At 53.3% G+C, this 20,848-nt stretch overlaps 1 protein-coding gene across 3 annotated transcripts in view; it reads left to right on the plus strand.

Moving 5' to 3' along the window:
• arhgap32a (Rho GTPase activating protein 32a) overlaps positions 1–19,600 on the plus strand; it is a 29,424-nt gene extending 9,824 nt beyond the window's left edge. The window contains exons 1-18 of one of the 3 annotated variants that reach the window (XM_060074923.1): positions 1,216–1,450; positions 3,045–3,131; positions 3,562–3,699; positions 4,404–4,496; positions 5,067–5,189; positions 5,521–5,598; positions 6,339–6,420; positions 6,833–6,982; positions 7,649–7,751; positions 8,169–8,313; positions 8,944–9,026; positions 11,561–11,668; positions 12,030–12,175; positions 12,544–12,757; positions 13,102–13,247; positions 13,883–13,957; positions 14,715–15,437; positions 16,262–19,600. In XM_060074923.1, the coding sequence (XP_059930906.1) occupies positions 4,416–4,496; positions 5,067–5,189; positions 5,521–5,598; positions 6,339–6,420; positions 6,833–6,982; positions 7,649–7,751; positions 8,169–8,313; positions 8,944–9,026; positions 11,561–11,668; positions 12,030–12,175; positions 12,544–12,757; positions 13,102–13,247; positions 13,883–13,957; positions 14,715–15,437; positions 16,262–18,729 (4,725 nt within the window). In that variant the 5' untranslated portion in view covers positions 1,216–1,450; positions 3,045–3,131; positions 3,562–3,699; positions 4,404–4,415 and the 3' untranslated portion in view covers positions 18,730–19,600. Of the gene's footprint in view, positions 1–1,215; positions 1,451–3,044; positions 3,132–3,561; positions 3,700–4,403; positions 4,497–5,066; positions 5,190–5,520; positions 5,599–6,338; positions 6,421–6,832; positions 6,983–7,648; positions 7,752–8,168; positions 8,314–8,943; positions 9,027–11,560; positions 11,669–12,029; positions 12,176–12,543; positions 12,758–13,101; positions 13,248–13,882; positions 13,958–14,714; positions 15,438–16,261 lie in introns of those variants that run through there. The other 2 variants (XM_060074921.1, XM_060074922.1) reach the window with 2 other exon arrangements.
• The last annotated feature ends 1,248 nt before the right edge of the window (positions 19,601–20,848 follow it).

The raw sequence follows: 20,848 nt of genomic DNA on the forward strand, positions 1-20,848 counted from the left end.
CACACACACACACACACACACACACACACACACACACACACACACACACACACACACACACACACACACACACACACACAGTCAAATACACACACAGCACATTCCCCTCCGGTTTAGCCGCAATGTTGAAAAGTAGAGTAGTTATTTTTGGAATGAAACGATGCTCCCTTCGAGAATCTTTCACCACTAGGACCCGGGCGTCCCGTTCTCACGTGCATGGTGCCTCTCATGCACGGTGCATCACGTGCACACTCGTCTGTGTGGCCGTGCTAGCACTCTGCCCCCTCCCTGGCTAACACTCTCCCCCCTGAGACTCACTCCATGGAGGGGAGGGAGAGAGCACGAGAGAGAGGGAGGGAGAATAAGGGAGGGGAAAAAGCTGGGCGGGGGGGGCGGGGGGGGGGGGGTAGGAGGGAGAGAAAATGGAGGAGGGGGGGACGAGATGTTGAGCGAGGGAGTGAGAGAGAAACAGATACAAACTGTGGTGGGCGGTGAGAATACCCCTTTTAAATGTTTTCTCCTACATCATTTACCGCTCTGGGAAGGAGGCGGGAGCTCTGGGTGCTCTCGTCTAGGCAGGCTGAACCAGGCTGGGGGAGGGGAGGGGGCTACGTCAGGGAGAGGGGAGGGGAGGGGAGGGGGCTACGTCAGGGAGAGGGGAGGGGAGGGGAGGGGGCTACGTCAGGGGAAGGGGAGGGGAGGGGGCTACGTCAGGGGAAGGGGAGGGGAGGGGGCTACGTCAGGGGAAGGGGAGGGGAGGGGGCTACGTCAGGGGAAGGGGAGGGGAGGGGGCTACGTCAGGGGAAGGGGAGGGGAGGGGGCTACGTCAGGGGAAGGGGAGGGGAGGGGGCTACGTCAGGGAGAGGGGAGGGGAGGGGGCTACGTCAGGGAGAGGGGAGGGGAGGGGGCTACGTCAGGGAGAGGGGAGGGGAGGGGGCTACGTCAGGAGGAGGGGAGGGGAGGGGGCTACGTCAGGAGGAGGGGAGGGGAGGGGGCTACGTCAGGAGGAGGGGAGGGGAGGGGGCTACGTCAGGAGGAGGGGAGGGGAGGGGGCTACGTCAGGAGGAGGGGAGGGGAGGGGGCTACGTCAGGGAGAGGGGAGGGGAGGGGGCTACGTCAGGGAGAGGGGAGGGGAGGGGGCTACGTCAGGAGGAGGGGAGGGGAGGGGGCTACGTCAGGAGGAGGGGAGGGGGGGGGCGTGGGCCGGGCGGGGAAGCAGCAGCACTTGAACTCTGCTGGAGGCAGCCTCCGGTCTAGCCGCCGCTCCTCCTCCTCGCGGCCCACGCTGCAGTCGACGCCGGCCCACCCAGCCCAGCGAGAGGGACCCAGCCTGCTAGAGACCCAGCCTGGTAGAGACCACGGTGGCTCACCATGAGTGGGACCACACTCCGTCCGCACCATGCCGCCCCGCTGTGGTCAGGTCTCCCGTGTCGTTGTGCGATAGGCGCAGGTAACTTGAATGTGTCGCTTTTTCCTTTGCATGCGTTGTGTTTGTGTCTGAGCGCTCGGCGCCACATGCTCATGAATAAGTAATGCGTCCAGGCGTGGGGTCGATACTGGGTGGCTTTCGAGCTGTTTTGAGCTGCGGTATTTTTTTGTTTTTGTAGGCTTTTCATTCGGATACGGGATTTGGGGATATTGTCTCACTTTGAGGAGTTAGCTGTGTAGTTTGTTTCACGCTATTGCGCAATGGTGCGTCCTTCTTCCTTGAGCCCCACCACGGCTTTCACGTGATTACTCAACCACGGTTTGGTCGTTTAGTGACTGCAATCAGGGCTCCTGATCCAATGTTGTGGTGATCTCCACCCGGACCCGGGCAGGATGTCGTCGCAGCAGCCCCCATCGTTCTCTCGCTCTCTGCAGGCGTCTCGACGTCGCAGAGCCGGCATTGTTCCTGTGGAAGTGTCGAGCGGTGATGGTGTAAAGTAGGTCGTGGTGGAGAGCGGGGGAATCTGGATCAACTGCTGCTCACATTTATAAATAACCAAACTCCCTTCCCTCACCTCGCTTGGGTCCCGGGCCCCTTTGATGTCTCCTCTCATTCTGCGCGGTGTTCCTCTTCTGAACTGTTGGTCTTTAACGGTTTATGTAGAACATCTCAGAAAGGCGGACGATATTTCAGCACTACGCATGACTGCTGTAGCTGTCGCCCTGGCAACTCATAACTCATGCATTATGAATCTCCTACTGCAGGATTTATGGCTGTGGTTTTATGGGCAGACTTGCAGGGAGGGAGGTGGACGTCTGAACATGGGTCCTATGTTGCAGACGACATCAGCACGGCCATTTCAAACCTCCTCCTGAAGATTTGCTTTTTCTTTATTTATTTTTTCTACGTTCAGAAAAGCTTTTATGCCAGTTGTGTCTTGCTGGTCATTTACCAACGAGCATTACTCTAAGACTGGCCAGTTCCATAAGGTTTAATGCAGATATATCCTTTCATTAGAGTGATGCACGTACTAAATGTACAACTCAAAATTTATACAAATGTTTTTATTTTGATTGTTCACCTGAGCTTAAGTGAGCTTTGTGCACACGCCCAGTAAACTCGGCGGGCTCCTCCCACACACTGGAGCTTCGGGGCTCACAGGACACACACCTGGGCTGAACACACACAGTCACTCTTTGCTCTCCGTATACTCCAGTAGGTCAGACGTGCAGAAAGGTCCTTCTCATCCATTATTTAAAATGTGGTTCCCGAGAATGTTTCAAAATTGACCTCTTTTCTCTAACCCCCCCCATCTCTTTGTCTCGCTTTCTCTCTCTCTCTCTCTCTCTCTCTCTCTCTCTCTCTCTCTCTCTCTCTCTCTCCCTCTCTCTCTCTCGCCATTGCTCTCGCTCTTGTTCTCTCTCGTTCTCTCTCGTTCTCTCTCGTTCTCTCACTCTCTCTCTCTCTCTCTCTCTCGCCCTTGCTCTCGCTCTCGTTCTCTCTCGTTCTCTCTCTCTCTCTCTCTCTCTCTCTCTCTCTCTCTCTCTCTCTCTCTCTCTCTCTCTCTCTCTCTCTCTCTCTTTCTCTCTCTCTCTCTCTCTCTCTCTCTCTGAAGCTGTCTTTTGCAGAGGACCAAGGGGAAGGACAGAAGGCTGGCCTGGACTCTAAAGAGCTGCTGTTTCTGGTCCAGATCGGCTGCCAGGTACCATTCCTATCACACAACACTTCATCATCTTAATAGAAACATGAGGCGGACCCCTGACCGCTCCATGTATCATCTCAGGGTTGTTCTGTGCAGGGCTGAAGCTGGCTGGTGAAGAGGTCCTTTAAGGAGTGTGTTGTGTTGTTTGCACTCTCTAGAGCTGAAGCTGGCTCGTGAGAGGTCCTTTAAGGACCTTGCTGTGATGTTTGCATGGCTGAAGTTGGCTTGAAGAGGTCCTTTAAGGACCTTTCGGTGATGTTTTCAGGGCCGGAGCTGGCTTGTGCAAAGGTCCTTTAAGGACCTTGCTGTGTTTCTTTCAGAGCTGAAGCTGGCTTGTGAAGAGGTCCTTTAAGGACCTTGCTGTGTTTCTTTCAGAGCTGAAGCTGGCTTGTGAAGAGGTCCTTTAAGGACCTTGCTGTGTTTCTTGCAGGGCCGGAGCTGGCTCGTGAAGCGGTCCTTCGAGGACTTCAGGGTGCTGGACAAGCACCTCCATCTGTGTATTTTCGACCGGCGTTTCTCCCAGCTAGCCGAGCTGCCTCGCCATGAGACACTGAAGGGACCCGATGAGGTGGGTTGGAAAAACAACACCAGGCCCTGCTATTGGCCAGAGACGCTGGTGCTTCTGCCCTGATTGGCTAAAGGACCCCTCAGGGCCAGTTATTTTCCTTTATGACTGCAGAAGCTGCCCTTTAATATAAATATCATTCTTAATATTATCATAAGATTAAACTTAATGGGGTTATCATCATAAACAGCAGTTTTATGCAACTATACCAGTAAGAAATATTTGTATTATTAGGCACTGTAAATCATGTATAATACTTTCATAATACTGTTAAACTGAACACGTTGTACCCAATATCTATCCAATATCAACTCGGGTGATCAACTACAATATCACATAACATAACAGCAGTATCATGGGGATGGAGGATAGTGTAGTGGCTGGGGTGTCGACTCCCCAATGTCAATAGCTAACATGGAGGCATACTTAATCAGGATGCCTCACCGCTACCTGTTTACGACACGTTTCTGAATCCACGCTGTCACTTTGGATAAAAGCTTCTGCTGCATGATATTTCCTGTCCGGGATTAATGAAGTACTTAACTAGTAAATAAAAGTTGACCCTTCTCCACCTCGGATACAAAACTTGCTCTAATTCATGCTGGAGCCGTACTCTTAGGGACTCAACGGGGGGAGGGCAGTCTGAGGACATGTGCACCATGTTCCCACTAACGGATTCTCTCCGTCTCTCTCCTGCGTGTCACCAGTGTGTCACCAAGATGCTGGCCGCATACCTTTCCCAGTTCTCTGCCCTGGCTGACAACAACATCAACTGCGGTCCGGTGTTGACGTGGATGGAGGTAGCTTTTCATCAGCACGTACTGCGTATTGAACTCCCGCCTCCAAAGGGCCAAAAGGCTTTGAGTCATCCATCAGTGTCGGATGTACCGCACCGCACACAACGATAACCCATTATCGTCAGACAAGTCTGAAACCGTGATGCATCACATCGGCTCCATTTGCAGCATAACAGAACAGACAAATGAAGACAAGAAAACAAATACAAACATTTAAAAAGAAAATACAAACACTGAAAACCAATATCCAAGTCCTTTCAACGTACATTTGATGTTGTATAAACGCTCTATATTTCATTAGTGGACTGAGTGTCGCGCAGAAGAGGACTTAGCATTGTGTAGCGTCTTCTCCTAGCTATCTTTGTTGTATAGCGGGGAATTGGTTAACCTAATGATGGTTAGTGCTTGGCACTTGTTTCTATGAAAATCCTTACTGAACCGACAGCGATATATTGTTTCTCTTTCTTCCGACAAATGTACTGTAAGTCGCCTTGGAAAAAATCATTTGTTGAATGCTTAATGTAAATCTGGTGTTCTGACCCACGTGTCTCACGTCTCTCCCTCCCCGGACAGATCGACAACAAGGGGAACCACCTGCTGGTGTCTGAGGAGTCCTCCATCAACGTGCCGGCCATCGCCGCCGCCCATGTCACCAAGCGCTACACCGCCCAGGCCCCGGACGAGCTGACCTTTGAGGTGACCCCCGTGACGTCACACGCCGCGCGCACACAAACTGAGCAATCGCTTCAATGCAGAGAAATTGAAACACCTGCATTTGTGTAGTTGGTGTAGTTGGTGTAGTTTGTGTAGTTTGTGTTGTGCGTGAAAGCAGAGGTAGACAAACACTAAATACAAATAACACACGTGACTTGGCAACACTTGGGAAGAAATTGTTTTCCTGTGTTTACTTTTCAATGTCTTGTTTCTTGGTGTACTTTATGTGATCGTCCTGGGCTTTCTGAAAGGGCCATCATGCTGTGTCTTTATATTGCCTCTACGGACTAATCTAAAAATAACCCTATTCCAGGTGGGGGACATTGTGTCGGTCATCGACATGCCCCCTAAAGAAGACACTGGCTGGTGGAGGGGGAAGCACGGCTTTCAGGTAGAGACAACTCTATGTATCTGTATATTAAATAATACATCTGATCCTCTCTTTATTGCTAGGGTAGGCCATTTATTTTATAAGCATTTTTGTCATATTTGTGGAAATTCTCTGCCAGCAATCGATAATCAAATGCTCTGACCACACAAAAAGGTATCCCTAGCTTCTGTGAATTGATTGGCTGGCTCACCTGTCTGTCATCCTACCTACCCGGCTACCTGTGCGCACACATGACCGAAGTCTTCCACAAGGATGGACAGACCCACTGCTAAAGCTAGCGAGCAAGTCATGCGCTTTGGGGGAGTGGCTTTAGAGATGGGCCTGAAGGGAGGGGAGGGGTTAATTTGGTTTCAGCAAGTCAAATTTAAGACTTTTTAAGACCTTTTTAATACCACATTGAATGAAATTTAAGACCTAAAACACGCGATGGTGGGGGTTGGCAACAGACGCGAGGCAACTTCGGAAACGGACGTCTTCCAGCCAACTGTCCTCGAATTTGCACCTACCCATTGTCGCAGACTATCTAGCAAGCACGCAGATAATAGTTTATATATGCAGTTTGCGAGAAAGAAGCCTCTCTACATGTCCTTCCTGAAAAGTCCCACGAGAAAAAAAACCCTGGGCTGGATACTTTTAAATTCGAGCTCACTCTGGCTGGTTTCTCCAAAGTTGCCGTCCCCAGCTCAGAGTGAATCATGTTGAAACAGCCCTCTCTCCCCCCCCCCTCCTCTCCCACGCAGGTGGGCTTCTTCCCCTGCGACTGCGTGGAGCTGATAAGTGAGAAGATGCCCCCCTCTGTGGAGAGTGCCATGCCAAAGCCAGGTACCTCCTGTCTGTCCCCCTCCAAAGAAGGATTCCCCGGCTTTCAACTCTCTGCTTGTGATGATGCAACCCGCCACAGATGAAGCACTTTGTTGTTTTTACCGCTCATGTCGAGCTACTCTCTGTGGCTTCAGATTGAACTGTTATGTAATAAATCTTTCTGATTCCTATTGCTACCCTGCTCTCTACAGGTTGTTTTTTTAATTTGGTTCTTTTGTAGTTGCACTTTCTAGTCACGGAAAAGTAACTGCTTAATGACCAAATGTGTGTGTGTGTGTGTGTGTGTGTGTGTCTGTATCTTTTTGTTTGTGTGTGTGTGTGTGTGTGTGTGTGTGTGTGTGTGTGTGTGTGTGTGTGTGTGTGTGTGTGTGTGTGTGTGTGTGTGTGTGTGTGTGTGTTTCAACCCTCCCAGTGTGTAAGAAGCACGGCAAGCTGGTGACCTTCCTGCGGTCCTTCATGAAGTCGCGGCCCCCCCCCCAGAAGCTGCGCCAGCGGGGGATCCTGAAGGAGAGGGTGTTCGGCTGCGACCTGGGAGAGTACCTCCACAACTCGGGATATGAAGGTCAGAGCTGCCAGGCCTGGTGGGGGATGCACTTGTTATAAGACTTCGATAAACACTGTTGTAGATGAATCCTGTGGTTCTTATAAGACTTGGATCAACCCTGCAGTAGGTGAATCCAGTGATTGTTATAATACTTGGATCAACCCTGCAGTAGGTGAATCCTACTGCAGGGTTTTTTGGGTTGGATTCTAAATCTTTATGCTAATCCAGAATGTAAGAATCAAATCCAAGAACCTGAATTCGGATTTGAGGGTCGTTAGTAAGGCATGTGTGTCTAAATCAACTTCCTGTCAATTGCTGCGTGCTTTGAATACACCGTAAGCAAGACCCAAACTTACTTTCAAAGTCTGATAAAGTTGTACAATATCTGTGCATTTCAACTTAACCTCACAAACATTTAACTGATGACATGATGATCTGGTTGAGTGTGTTTTTGGGCAATAGGGCCATCCATTCTAAGAATATATGCCCTTTCAGTATACCGAGGTGCTTAAGATACAATAAGAGAAGATAACTTAATTAATCCCCTGGAGGGGAAATTCCTGTGTTACAGCACAGCAGCAGAAGGATAGGATATAACTTAGGATAATAGCTTACAACGATTTACATTTACTGTGGTTATCAGATTCTGATTCTGGTTGCTCTGACCGTGTTCCTGCTCTGCAGTGCCCAAGGTGGTGAGGAGCTGTGCAGAGTTCATTGAGAAGAACGGCGTGGTGGACGGCATCTACAGACTCTCTGGGATCTCCTCCAACATCCAAAAACTCAGGTGCGTCCCCCTCTCCTGGGTTTTGACCGCCATGAACAAGATGGGTCTTTTTGTGACTCCTGGCCGGAACTACCAGTCAAGACCAGTTGAGTCTAGGCCTGATTGTGGAATCGGGTTTAAAGTACAAACATGCCTTTACTTTTTTTTGTTGTTTTTGTTGTTGCAACACAATGCAACCTGGAACTCAAATCACGAGTCAAAGCAAACACTGATACCCCTGTGAGGGTTTTCCCACGCTAGCATATCGTCACGAAGCATTCAATCCTCAACAATGAGACGGACAACCTGCATATTAAGATCCCCTTCCACCATCCCCTCCCCTCCCCTCCCCTCCCCTCCCCTCCCCTCCCCTCCCCTCCCCGACCACCCACCCCCTCCATCCCATGTCCCGTCCCTGTTCTCACGACCCGTGCCCAGGCATGAGTTTGACTCGGAGCAGGTGCCAGACCTCAGCCGGGACGTGTTCAGACAGGACATCCACTCGGTGGGCTCCCTGTGCAAGCTGTACTTCAGAGAGCTGCCCAACCCGCTGCTCACCTACCAGCTGTACGAGAGGTTCTCCGTGAGTACCGCCGTCGTAGTGGGGGGTCTGGGCAGGCTCCAGGCCGGGGGGGGGCTCGGTACTATTAAAGATATAACAGTTTCTGCCTTGGGGGGCCCAGGCTGGCCAAGGACCAGGGCGGGGGGGGAGGGGGGGTCCCAGTCTGGGTACTATGAGAGACTTCCAATGAACAGAACTGCCATGGGGGCTCCCGTTTGGCTCTGGACCAGGGGGGGTCCCAACCTGGGTACTATCAGAGGCTCCAGTGAACAGAACCACCGTGGTGGATTCCCAGGGTGGCTCCAGTCCAGGGAAAAGGGATTTGATCTCATAAGGCTGGTTGCTCTGGGTTGGATCTATATCCAGGCGCTAGGAACGGGCATTAAAGGTCAGAGGATGGTAAAATAGTTTTAAACCGAGCATCTGCTGAGATAGAGCAGTCTCTGTTAATCTGTGGCCGGTAAAAGAACATTAAAGGATTCATTGGTCGTTTTGTTTGATGGGTTTAAAGCGCAGGGTCGGTGCATTCAGAGGAGCTTTCTACGAACACAAAGATGCGGATTAAGCCCACTGGCCGAGGGAGACGCAGAGTGTGAATGTCAAGCAGCTCTCTAAAGAGTTACGCTTTCTTCTTCTTCTGTGCCCTCCCAGGACGCCGTGTCTGCCTCCACAGATGAGGAGAGGCTGGCCAAGATCCACAACGTCATCCAGCAGCTGCCCCCTCCGCACTACAGGTCTGTCTTGCTCACTGGCGCACCCTGGTGGCTGTTTTGGGAATGTCACCTCTTAGGGATACTGTATGTGGCTGCTAAATCTGTGGTTCTCAAACGGTTTTTTACTAATTAATTTTTTACTTTATATATATATATAATGTCTTATTTTTTATGGGGTATTTATTCAACTAAAGTACCCCCTTACACCAGAACAAATTAATGTTTGGAGGGATTCTTTTTTTAATTTATATAAATATTGAAGTTTAATGAGGCAGTTTATTTGGTTAACAATAAAGGGGTGCTGCGAGTACTTTAGGTTTGGTTAACAACAGGACTTTGCTTATGATTTATTTCATTCATTGGAGGGATTTACAGAACTTGTACACTACTATTCAGATACACTTAAAGGGGACATATTATGAAAACAGCACTTTTCCTGGGATTTGGGGTGTTGTTGTGGATAGATGGTGCTCCCACACACATTCAAACTTTGAAATAAGTCTGTACATGATTTTTTGAGTGAGATACGCACTTCTGGAAGCAGCCCGCCTCCAGCTACCAAGCAAGCGAGTCAGTTTCGGTGCCCCCTCCTACGTAGGAAGGGGGCACATTTGAATATTACCTCCCACTTCCCCACTCCCCTCCAATCAGCTTCGCTAAGACATTGTGGACCAGCGGACGAGCAGCTCCGGCGGGGGGAACTCGGCGCTAGCCCTGCAGCTAAGCTCCGGGAGTACAATCCCTTTCTCTGGCGCCGAGCTCACCCCGCCGGAGCTGCCGCCGAAGGGAAGTCGGGAGGAGGAGACATGGAGTAGAAAGGGATTGTACTCCCGGGGCTGAGCTGCCAGACTACCGCTGAGCTACCCCAGCCTGAGCTGCTAGTCCGCTGGAGCTGCCACCTAGCTTCGGCGCCAGTTCAGCTCCCGGAGTACACCGCCGGAGCTGCCGGACTGCGGCCGGACGGCTTCGACGGTGGCTGGCAGCTCCGGCGCGGATAGCTCGGAGGCAGTCCGGCAGCTCAGCTCCCGGAGTACAATCCTTTTCTTCTCCATGTCGCGGTTGATGGACTTCAGAGAGTCAATGCCAAAGTTCCTTCCCCCCAATTCTTCTCAACCATGGCCGAGATATCCCCCACTACGAGTCCTTACTTGTGGAAGTACCAGAGACGTCAGCCTGACGCAGTCTTTATTATTCATAATATCATCCGAGGCGCACATAGCTTTTGGCCGTGATATTAGATAGATTATATAAATACCCGTATATAATATTATTATTGTGTTATATTATATTATATAGATATAGAGCTCCAGGAGTCAGCAAACGGCAACAATCCCTTCTCCTCCATGCTGTGGTTCAGCTCATTGGTCAATGGGCAGCAGCTAATTTGCATCAACGCTACAGACACCAGAAAGGCTATTTCCATCAAACAGCTTAAAAAACATGTTTTCTGGAACTCAAATACTTTGTTTACTTGTTGGGAAAACACCATAATATGTCTCCTTTAATATTCACATTTTCCGAATACCCCCTGCAATCCTTCACAGCGCCCCTAGGGGCAACGAACCCCCACGTGAAAACCGCTGTACTGTATTACGCCTTTTCTCTTTCTTCCATGCTCAGCAGTTTCTATTTTTAGTCTGTTGCTATTTGTTGAGGTTCACATTGGGAGGTGATGCTCTGTATTCGGTGAAGTTCCACTGTGTCAGCATAATATAGTGATACATACAGAAGATAATAGCACATTTAACAGGAGGAATATTTAGCAGAGCGCTCTTTGCCTGGGGTCAAACTACAGTCACTGGCTAAAGCTTATCATGAATGATTCACCCTGCGGGGTTGAGTTGTAAGGGACACGAGAGAGACGTTCTATTGTCAGTCGCCCTGGGACTCCCTCTGCTGGTGACAGAGAGGACTGCAGTCCTGAGTCGACTCGATAGAAAGGACTGGATACTTTGTATTCTTGGGGCCATTCCCTGTCAACTCCTGAGGCTGATGTTTGTGTAATTCCTGGAGGACTTTCAGTTTCTGATGAACTCACACAAGCCCGTCTGGCTCCACCAATCACTCCACGGTGAAGGTCAATGAGATCCCATTGGTCCCCACTCAGTTTGGTCTGAACGACTTCTCAAACCTCTTGACCATGTCGACCCTCTTCGGAGAGGCTGCCACGCGATTGGCTGATTAGGAGATTATCTTCCCCAAGCAGACCTACCCTCATAAACCGAGGGAAACCTTCAAGATTTATTCAAATTTGATTTGTTTACAGAGGATGAAACCCTTGAGATGTGGCATCTTGTTGTCAAGGGGGTCCTTGACAACATGGAGGTTATGAGACATGTGCACGACATAAAAACCATCAACATAGTAACATCATCAAGGACACACAATTAGTGCTTTTGAACCATCCCAAACCGTACCAACTGCTACTTTAAGTGTCAGCTATACAAATAATGAACGACACACAAAATTAATGAACAGACCAAATAACATGTCAAAGTGCTGGGTTTAATTAAAGTGAAGGCACGCCCAGATCAAGGTGTCTGTTACCTCCCCAGGAGCCTGGAGTTCCTGATGAGGCACCTTTCCCGCCTGGCCACCTTCAGCCCCATCACCAACATGCACACCAAGAACCTGGCCATCGTCTGGGCCCCCAACCTGCTCAGGTAGCACACAGGGACACACACAGGGAGGCATATATAGGGACACACACGTACTCACTCACTCACGCACACACTCACTGACTCACTCACTCACTCACTCAAGCGCACAGAGGGACAAACAAACACACACACACACACAGGGACACACACAAACTCTATCTCTCTCTCAATCACTCACTCAATAACACACAGGGACACACACTCACTCACTCACACAATTAGCCCCGTTCCCCGGCCGCGGCGCGCCTTTCCTTTTGGGACTAATCCGCGACGGGAACTAGGGCAGATCTCCGTGGTGCTGTGGGCCGGTGAACTGGGTCAGCCTGTACTGCAGCGCGTGTCTCCGTGTGCGTGTGTCCCCCAGGTCCAAGCAGATCGAGTCGGCCTGCTTCAGCGGCACAGCGGCCTTCATGGAGGTCCGCATCCAGTCGGTGGTGGTGGAGTTCATCCTGAACAACACGGAGAAGCTGTTCAGCTCCAAGCTCAACCCCGCCATACGGGACGGCACAGGTGGGCACGGGGGGGAAGGACCTGGCCCGCTGGGAAGGGGGGTGTGTGTCTGTGTGTGTGTTTATACTGGTGTGGTTGTGGGCTTTTTGTGTGTTTGTGTTTATGCGGATTTGTGTGTGTTTTTATGCTGCTGTGGGTGTGTGTTTATGCTGGTGTGTATGTGTGTGTGTTTATGCTAGTGTGTGCGTTTATGCTGGTGTGGTTGTGTGTGTGTGTGTGTGTCCCTGTGCATGCCTGTGTGTGCATACGAGCATGCAGGTGGCTATGGTGTGTGTGTGTGTGTATGGTTGCGTGTGTGTAGACGTGCGTGCACATACAAGGCCTACCCGTGCTCCCTGTCTGACCCCCCCCCCCCCCCCCCCCCCCAGGTAACAACACCCTCTCCAGGCCCAAGTCCCTCCTGGTGTGCTCCCCGTCCACCAAGCTCCTCTCGCTGGAGGAGGCGCAGGCCCGCACCCAGGCCCAGCTCGGCTCCCCCGCCACCACGCCCTCGCTCTCCCCCAGCGAGTACATCGAGGTGGGCGAGGGCCCCGGGGCCCTGGGCGGCAAGTTCCACACCGTCATCGAGCTGCCGGCGGAAAGGTACGGCGCCGGGAGATTGTGATCCGGTCTGCCGCCGGCTCTCATGGGTTCTGCAGTGTTGTGGACTCAAGGTGTTTCCTCCGTCTATCGTCTATAGCCAAAGCAAATAGGATTTTTATTTGTCTCTGTTTGTCATGATGACCTTAATTCTTTCCACATGGCTTTTAGGAGACCTGGCACCGGCTGGTTCAATCCCTGCAGATTTGACATTCAGTAATATGTATATGTTTTTGATAGTCCCGGCTACCCTATCTCCTTTTTGATATCACACGATAAGGTGAATTGCACTTTTTCAGTTGGACAGATAACAGAAAGCAATCTGGAGGTGTTCTTTGTTTTGGCAGCAAACGTCTTCCCGGTAAGGGGAAGAAGTCTCCCGTGGGGAACTGGCTCTCCTTCTTTCACCTGGGAAAGTCGCACTCAGTCTCCAAACGCAAGCTGAAACGCCACCCCAGCGAGCCCAACGACATCAAGAGTATCCCACTGCCAGGTCAGACCACACCTAACCTGGTCTCGTCTTGTCTTGTCTCGACTCGTCTCGTCTCCTCTCCTTTCCTTCCCTCTCCTCTCTTATCCTCTCCCCTTTGCTCCTCTCTTCTCTTCTCCTCTCCCCTCTTATCCTCTCCCCTTACCTCCTTCCCTTTCCTCTCCTCTCCTGCTCTCCCCTGTTCTTTCCTCTCCTCCCCTCTCCTCTCTCCTTCTAGTCCTCTTCTCTCCATTCCAACATGTATCCAACAGATACAAAGCATGGATGTAGCATCAATGACGTCACTGATTGGTTGACACACGGCCATTTTGAGAATGTTAATATGTCTTCAAAGGCCATTAGAGGAACATCATGTTAGTCTCTACCGCCTGGACTTCACAAACAGGCTGTCACGGCTGCTGTTTGCATGCCCACTTTATCGACAGCAGCCACTTGTGTCTCCCCCCGGATGTATGATGGATGGACCAGCCTCCCAGCTGGTACAGTCCACTGGGTACGCTGGCATTGGTCGATCTGTCCATCCGTCACGTCCGGGTGGACCCTCCCACATGTGACGATAACCCGATAGAGTGGGTGTCAACCGTCTCCTGACCTGTTTGTTGGTTTGAATCCCTCTGAAACCTCTGGCGGTGACCCAGGAGGGCGGGGCCACGGCGGAACCATACGCTCTACGAAGAGCGAGGAGTCGCTGACGTCGCTGCATACCATCGAAGGTAATTACCACCGCACGTTTTACATTTCATTTGAATTAATGAATCTTAATTATTTTTTCTGTTTAATCTTTATACAATTACTCAAATTCAGGTTCTAATGTATTATGGGTCTAATGTATTATTGCATATTTTAAACTATTTCATTAAATATTAGCAGTTAACACTCCCCGTGCCCATTAGTACGATAGTGGCCGGTATATCACGCTGATGCCATATTATGTTTGATGCTAAGCTGCGATTGCTAATATGTGTGTGTCTGTATGTGTACGTGTATGTGCGTGCTTGTACTTGCGTCTGTATGTGTGTATGCGTGTGCATGTGTATGAGTGAATGTCTGCGTGTGTGTGTGTACGTGTGAATGTGCATGTGTAAATCTGTGTGTGTTTGTATGTTTTGTGTGTGTGTGTGTTTGTATGTGTCTGTGTTTTGTGTGCATTTGTATTTGTGTGTTTGTATGTGTCTGTGTGTTTTGTGTGCATTTGTATTTGTCTGTTTTGTGTGTTTGTGTTTGTTTGTATGCGTCTGTGTGTTTTGTGTGCATTTGTATTTGTCTGTTTTGTGTGTTTGTTTGTATGTGTCTGTTTTGTGTGCATTTGTATTTGTCTGTTTTGTGTGTTTGTTTGTATGTGTCTGTGTGTTTTGTGTGCATTTGTATTTGTCTGTGTGCTTTGTGTGTGTGTTTGTATTCGTCTGTTGTGTGTGTGTGTGTGTGTGTGTGTGCGTGCGCTCGTGCTCCCCCCCCCCCCCCCCCCTCCAGCTGAGCCCTCGGCCTACCGTCCCTCGCGGCCACGCTCCACCAGCGAGGCGCTGTCCCTCTCCTGCAAGGTGGAGGAGCCGGCGACACGCGTCGACGGTCACCACGGCAACCGTCCCGCCAGCACAGGGCAACGCCTGCTGCTCTCCCCGGCCCCGCCCCCGGCGGAGGAGGACGACGACGACCTGGACGACCTCAGCCCGCCGGCGCCCGGGAGCTTCAACCTGGACTTCGACCCCATGTCCTTCCAGTGCAGCCCGCCCGCCGCCATCCCCGGGCCGCGGCAGCACACCCGCCATGACGGCGGCTCCCGGAAGGGCGTGGCCGGGGGCTCCGGGCCCCCCGTCTCCTCCCCTCCCAACGGCGTTCCGGGCCAGTCCCGCTCCCCGGACCTCCGGGGCGGGAGGAAGGGGGGCCAGCCGCCGTCGTCGCCGTCTAAACTCAGGAAGTCCGTCAAGACCCAGCGCATCACCTCCGCCTCGGCCGCCGCCGCCGCAGCTCCGACCACGCGGGCCGACGTGATCGCTTCGTCGTCTTCCCACCGCGGCCACCAGGGGCCGCCGCCGGACACGCCCCCGCCGGTCCCCACCTCCTCGCCGCCGTCGGAGCGCTGCGAGGCGGGCCCCCGGGGCGCCTGCGGGGCCCGCCGCCCCCACAGCAGCCAGTCCAGCCAGGCCTCGGCCCTCACCGAGCTCAGCCAGGCCGCTCAGAGCCTGCCCGACCCAGGTCAGTACGGGGGCACACGGGGCACAGGGTGGGGCCCCTGGGAACACAGCTCTGGGGGGTCTCGTCGGGGGCAGCGGTCATATGTTTGTTTTAAGATGTGTTTTATCTCGTCTTAAAGGTTGTATCAGCGATTCTAGGCCAAAACATCAATCATCACATTCATCTGATCTTTCCTCACCATCCGCTAGCTGCCTGGCCCATAAGCAGGCCGTCCAAAAAACGCGTCTCTGTAGGCAGGTTATGCTCGGAGATCGTACACAAAACAAATGGTACTACAAACCACTCCAAAACCTAAATAAATAGTAATCCAACCAATCACCGACAAGGGGGTAGGTGTTGTGGGGTTTGGAGCTGAATTCATCATAGTTTTTTCTGGATGCACGAAACACGGAAGGGAGGGGTGAGCTTGCTGTTTGTTTGGGATCAGACTTCAAATACCAACAGAAGAGACGCCACCCAACATCGCTGATTCAACCTTTAAACGTTTGTTTATGGACGATTTTGTTTGTTGTTTGAATACGTGCATGTTTATTTATTGATCATTACTTAGTAATAGCCGTATTAATAATTAAGAGTGCGTGTGATTTGTTAATCAAATAAAACAACCTAGTAGTAAGTGTTTCTCCGTCCGTGTATTGAGTGCCGTAGTAATAATAATAATATAACAATAGTAATAACTAAGGACTAACCATCGTGTCGGACTGTCTCAGCAGCGCTCCTCGGTTTCTTATCCCAGCTTTCATGTGTTGTTGTCGTCATGGCGTCTCCTCACAGCCTTGTTCGTCCTGTCATACTGTAGCATGGTCTGTCTTATCCCCCCCCAGGAGCAGATAGACTTGTGAGTTCAGTGTCTGTGCTCCCACCCCATCCCCCCATGACGAGCGCCGCCCGCAAGCTAGCCCTGGCCCTGGCCGAGTCGGCGCAGAAGGCCAGCGAGGCCGCGCCCCCCCAGCGGAGGACCGCCGCCTCCTCCGCCCACCACGGCCACCACCGCAGCCCCTCCTACCCGCCCCCCCCGCCCCAGCGCCCGGACGGCCCCCACCCGGCCGACAGGACCCCCCCCACGCGGCCCTCCGTCCTCCACCTGCAGGTGCAGTACTGCGGGCCCCGGGGCGGCCAGTCCGAGCGGGGCTCCCCCCAGCTCCCCTCGGACCCCCACCGCTGCCCCCACCCCTCCCACCACCTGCTGCCCACGCACCGCTGTTGCGAGTCCCCGCTGCAGGAGCCCCCGGGGAGCCCCAACGCCAGCCCGCTGGGTTCCGGGGGCCCGGAGGAGGGCCGCCCCAGGAGGCGCTGCCAACGGAGGGACCGGGGCCCGCCGAGGGCCCCCACGACAGAGGAGGAGGACGAGGAGGTGGTCCGAGGGGGCCCCGACGACGGGCGGTGGGCGGAGCCGACCTACCACAACGTGGGCGTGTCCACGCCCACCCAGTCCGCCTTCTGCGCCGTACGGAGCCCGTCCGGCGGCGGCGGCGGCGCCGTCTACGCCAACAGCGACTCGGTCAACGTCTTCAACTTCAGGACCGTCCTGGCCGAGAGCCCCATGCCCGGCTCGGTGGGGGAGGTCCTGCCCCGGCCGCCCCCGCTCTCCCCCGGCCCCCGCTACGACGAGAGGACGGCCATGGCGGTGGCGGCGGCCATGGAGGACGTCTACGGCCGGCGCCACGGCGGCGTCCTGCCCGGCCCCCCGCGGTCGCCCCTCTACCCCCGGCCCGACGCCCTGCCCTTCCACCTGTCCCGCCCCGACGCCGCGTTCCGCCACTCCACGGAGGGCCGCTATCCCGGCACCCTGGGGCCCAAGCACCCCTCGTCTCCCCAGTACGGCGGCCGCCCCGGCCATGGCGGCGAGCTGCTGATGGGCGGCGGCGGCCTCCGGGGGCCGTGGGAGGAGCGTCCGGACGAGGGCCGCCTGCGGCACCCGGCCATGCGGCGGGCGCGCTCCTTCCACGCGCCGCAATTCAGCCACTACGAGATCGCCGAGGCGGAGGTGGTCCCCCCCGAGGCCCTCTACTACGTCCAGAAGCCCCCCGGCTCGGAGCCGCCGTACCGCTGGCTGCTCCAGTCGGACTTCCACCCCTCGGCGCCGTTCGAGGCTGCGCCCGCCCCGTACGGCGCCCGCTACGGCGGCCACTTCCCCACGGACGGCCCCGCCGCCGGGGACCCGCGCTTCTACGGCGAGGCCTTCCGGCCGGGGGGCATCCGGCACAGCCAGTCCTACACCCTGCGCTCCACCGTGGAGAGCACGCTGGAGCCCGGCTACTACCAGCCCCCCCCTCCCCCGCCGCCGCCCCCCCACCGCCACGCCCCCTCCCCCCACCGGGACCTCTTCCTGGACCGCAGGGAGGCGGCGTTCTACGAGGCCCGGGACGTGGACTCCTTCGGGCGGAGGGTCTACCAGCCGGTCCGGGACCACCACAACGAGGGGCGGTACCACAGCCCCACGCCGGCCGCGCCCTACCAGCGCCCCTCGCCCCCCCCCGCGGACCCCCGCGGCCGGGAGATCATGCACACCAGGAGCCGCTCGGACCCCGGCAACGCCTGCCTGTTCTCTGGGGCCGGCGGCGGGGGGGACCAGCAGCGCGAGGCGTCAGTCGTCACGGTGACGGCGCTGTCGCCGGGCCACCAGGCGCCGGCGCTCCACGTCAAACCGGAGGCCGCTCAGGAGCCCCCGCAACGCAAGAGGGAGAGCGTCCACGGGCGGGGCCCGGCCCCCGAGGGGCCCCCGTCCAAGCTCCCGCAGAGGCTCCCGCCGGATCCCCGGCGGGACCAGCCCCCGCTGCGCAAAGTCCCGTCCCTCCCCGAGAGGAGCCGGCCCCAGCCCCGACGCCAGGACCAGGGCGGGGGCGGGGGGGGGAACAGAAGCCACTCCAGGGGCCGCGAGCACGACCGGCTGACCCTCAGCAACGCCGTCAACAGCGCCGGGGGCCCCGCCAGGTCGGGGGTCCACAGGAGGGCGGGGCGCTCGCAGAGCATCAAGGAGAACCGCCGCCTGCACCAGGCTAACCCCCCCGGGGCCCCCCTGGGCTCCGAGCCGCAGGGGGGCCCCGGCGGCCCCGCCCCGCCGCACAGAAGGACCCAGAGCACGCGGGTGCGGCCCACACGCTACGAGAATGCCGAGGGCTACTACGCCACGCCCAAGGCTAAGGCCGCGAGGGCCCCTAAAGCCGGAGCGGGGTACTTCCCCGGTCACGGCTGCATGTCCCCCCACCGCCACAGACTGCTGTCCAAGGCCCTGGGCCAGGGGCCCTTCTACCATGCTGGAGGGAGATCAGAGGCAGGGGTGTACGAGTGACTCTGATCTGGTGTCTGTGCGTGTGGGGGGGGGGGGGTGGGGGGGGGGGTGGGGGGGGGGGGTGGAATAGGGACCAGCACTTTATCCTCTGCCAAACCACCAGTAGTGTGTTAGACGGCTCTCGGTGTGGACCTCTGTGAGCTGCAGAGAGACGCTCACGCTACTGTTAACCGCATACTATTGTTGTAGAGAAAGGAGACCCCGAGAGAATTCATAGTACTTATTTAAATCGTTATGTCCGAGTTGGTTGAAAGAAATGTGAAAACGAGTCGAGATAATGAACATGAAGTGAACAGGCGCGGTCAAAACTGGATTTGTGGATATGTTTTAAAAGGCCAACGGGAGGATGTATAGAATACTGGCTCACATGAGACATAAAATTTATAATTTGCATAAAACAATACATAGGTGTATTGTGAGAAATATATTGTATTTTTGTGGATTGTTTTTGTTATTAAAACCGCTACTTAATTCCGATACACATATATGGACGTTTGCGTGCCCTCTTTCATGTACTTTAGCTTATATTTTTTATCTTAAATTATTGTGGAAGCACGTTCAGTGGTCCAATGGTAGAGAACGACCATGCAGGATACACTGACTAATTCAAATGAAACGTTTGAGTACTATCATGTGTTTCCACCTGATGTAAATTAAGGTTAATTCATCCTTTGGAACGTTATATTATAGATTTGGCTACAGCCTCAGCTTTTAGCTTCTTAGTAATCTAACAATGTGGTATTGTTGATTTGTTTTTTTAATGCATTATACATGTTGCCAATATAATATTGTAAATGAGGATATCGTTTAAGGAGTATTTGTTTTATTTTAACAAGATTCTTTAATAATAATAAAGATATCTTACAACTGGTTTATTGTGGCTGTATTCTGCTTTGAAATACTGTATAAATAAGACGTTTTGTAAAGTCGACCAATAGAGGGCAGCATTGTGCAACTAAAAAGTATCTCGAAGATGATGCATCGTCTTAAGGTTAGTGCTTCGAAAAAAAAGCCCATTCTAATCTTGACCTTCGATTTGATTTAATTTGGTTTGCATTGATTCCTACATACCATTTTCCTCCACAAATGCAAAGTACGTTAATGTGCGAACCATAATAGGTGCAGCTATAATACCATTGACTTTATAATAGCCCAGAGTTTGCCGTGGATGATTAATAAGGGAAGGATCCTGCCCCCCTAATGTAGACTACGACTTTTGTGTTCTATCGGGAGTTTCAAACGAGGAATGTGACTAAGCTACTCCAAAAAAGAAAAGCAGTAAGTGTTGCATTTTTGTTAAGAACCATAAAAGTAAACACTTTTAATACGCAAACTATTTGCCGTGAGAATAATAATAATAAAATCTGTTAGGAAAGCTTGCGGACTCAAAAGGCGATGTCTCCCCCTGGCCGCCATTGAATCAGTCCTGGAGCTCCGAGCCATTGTTTATTCATCACCGCATTGGCATTCAATGTGCATCCTCACTGTTCTCTTTCATAACCAACAAGTTGCAATTTTTATGCATGTGAAGGTAGGAGGCAAATTATTTATGTGCTGGGCTGAGTGGAGGGGGAGGTGGGAGGGGGGACCGGACCCCGAGAAAGGAGAGCGGCTGGTAGGAAATGCTTTAAGTGGCGACCGATCCTTTTCTATATGCTATTGAATTTGCTGGATCACAGCGAGCTCAGCATGTATTATTCAGTACTTTCCAGGCTCAAACGCCGGCCCCGCGGTCGACGGCCCGCCGCCTATTCTCCCTTGTTTTTTTTGGGGACATTCTGCCTTTTGAGACATATGTCACCTCTCTGAAGGAGGATGAAGTCTTATTTTCCCTAACCGGGGACCCCATGAAATATTGCTTCTGCTAAGGCCCTCCCTTTGCCTCCTCTCTCACACCCGTACCCTGTTGGTGGTGGGGGAAATAATGGAGGCAGTGAGGCTGTGAATGAAAGCGTGCTTTCTGGGGAAACTGGTTCAGGAAATCATGCTCCTTCCTTAGGCCTACTTGAAGGAATGTGACCGCGCTAATCCACTTGGAGTCAACTCTGAAGGGTAGCAACCCTCACCTGCGTGTGGAATTAATTGAGGAACATCTGGAGCGGTCCAGATGCGTGCGGGG

This window comes from Gadus macrocephalus, chromosome 16 (assembly GCF_031168955.1).
Source record: "Gadus macrocephalus chromosome 16, ASM3116895v1".
In the NCBI taxonomy this organism is placed as follows: Eukaryota; Metazoa; Chordata; class Actinopteri; order Gadiformes; family Gadidae; genus Gadus; species Gadus macrocephalus.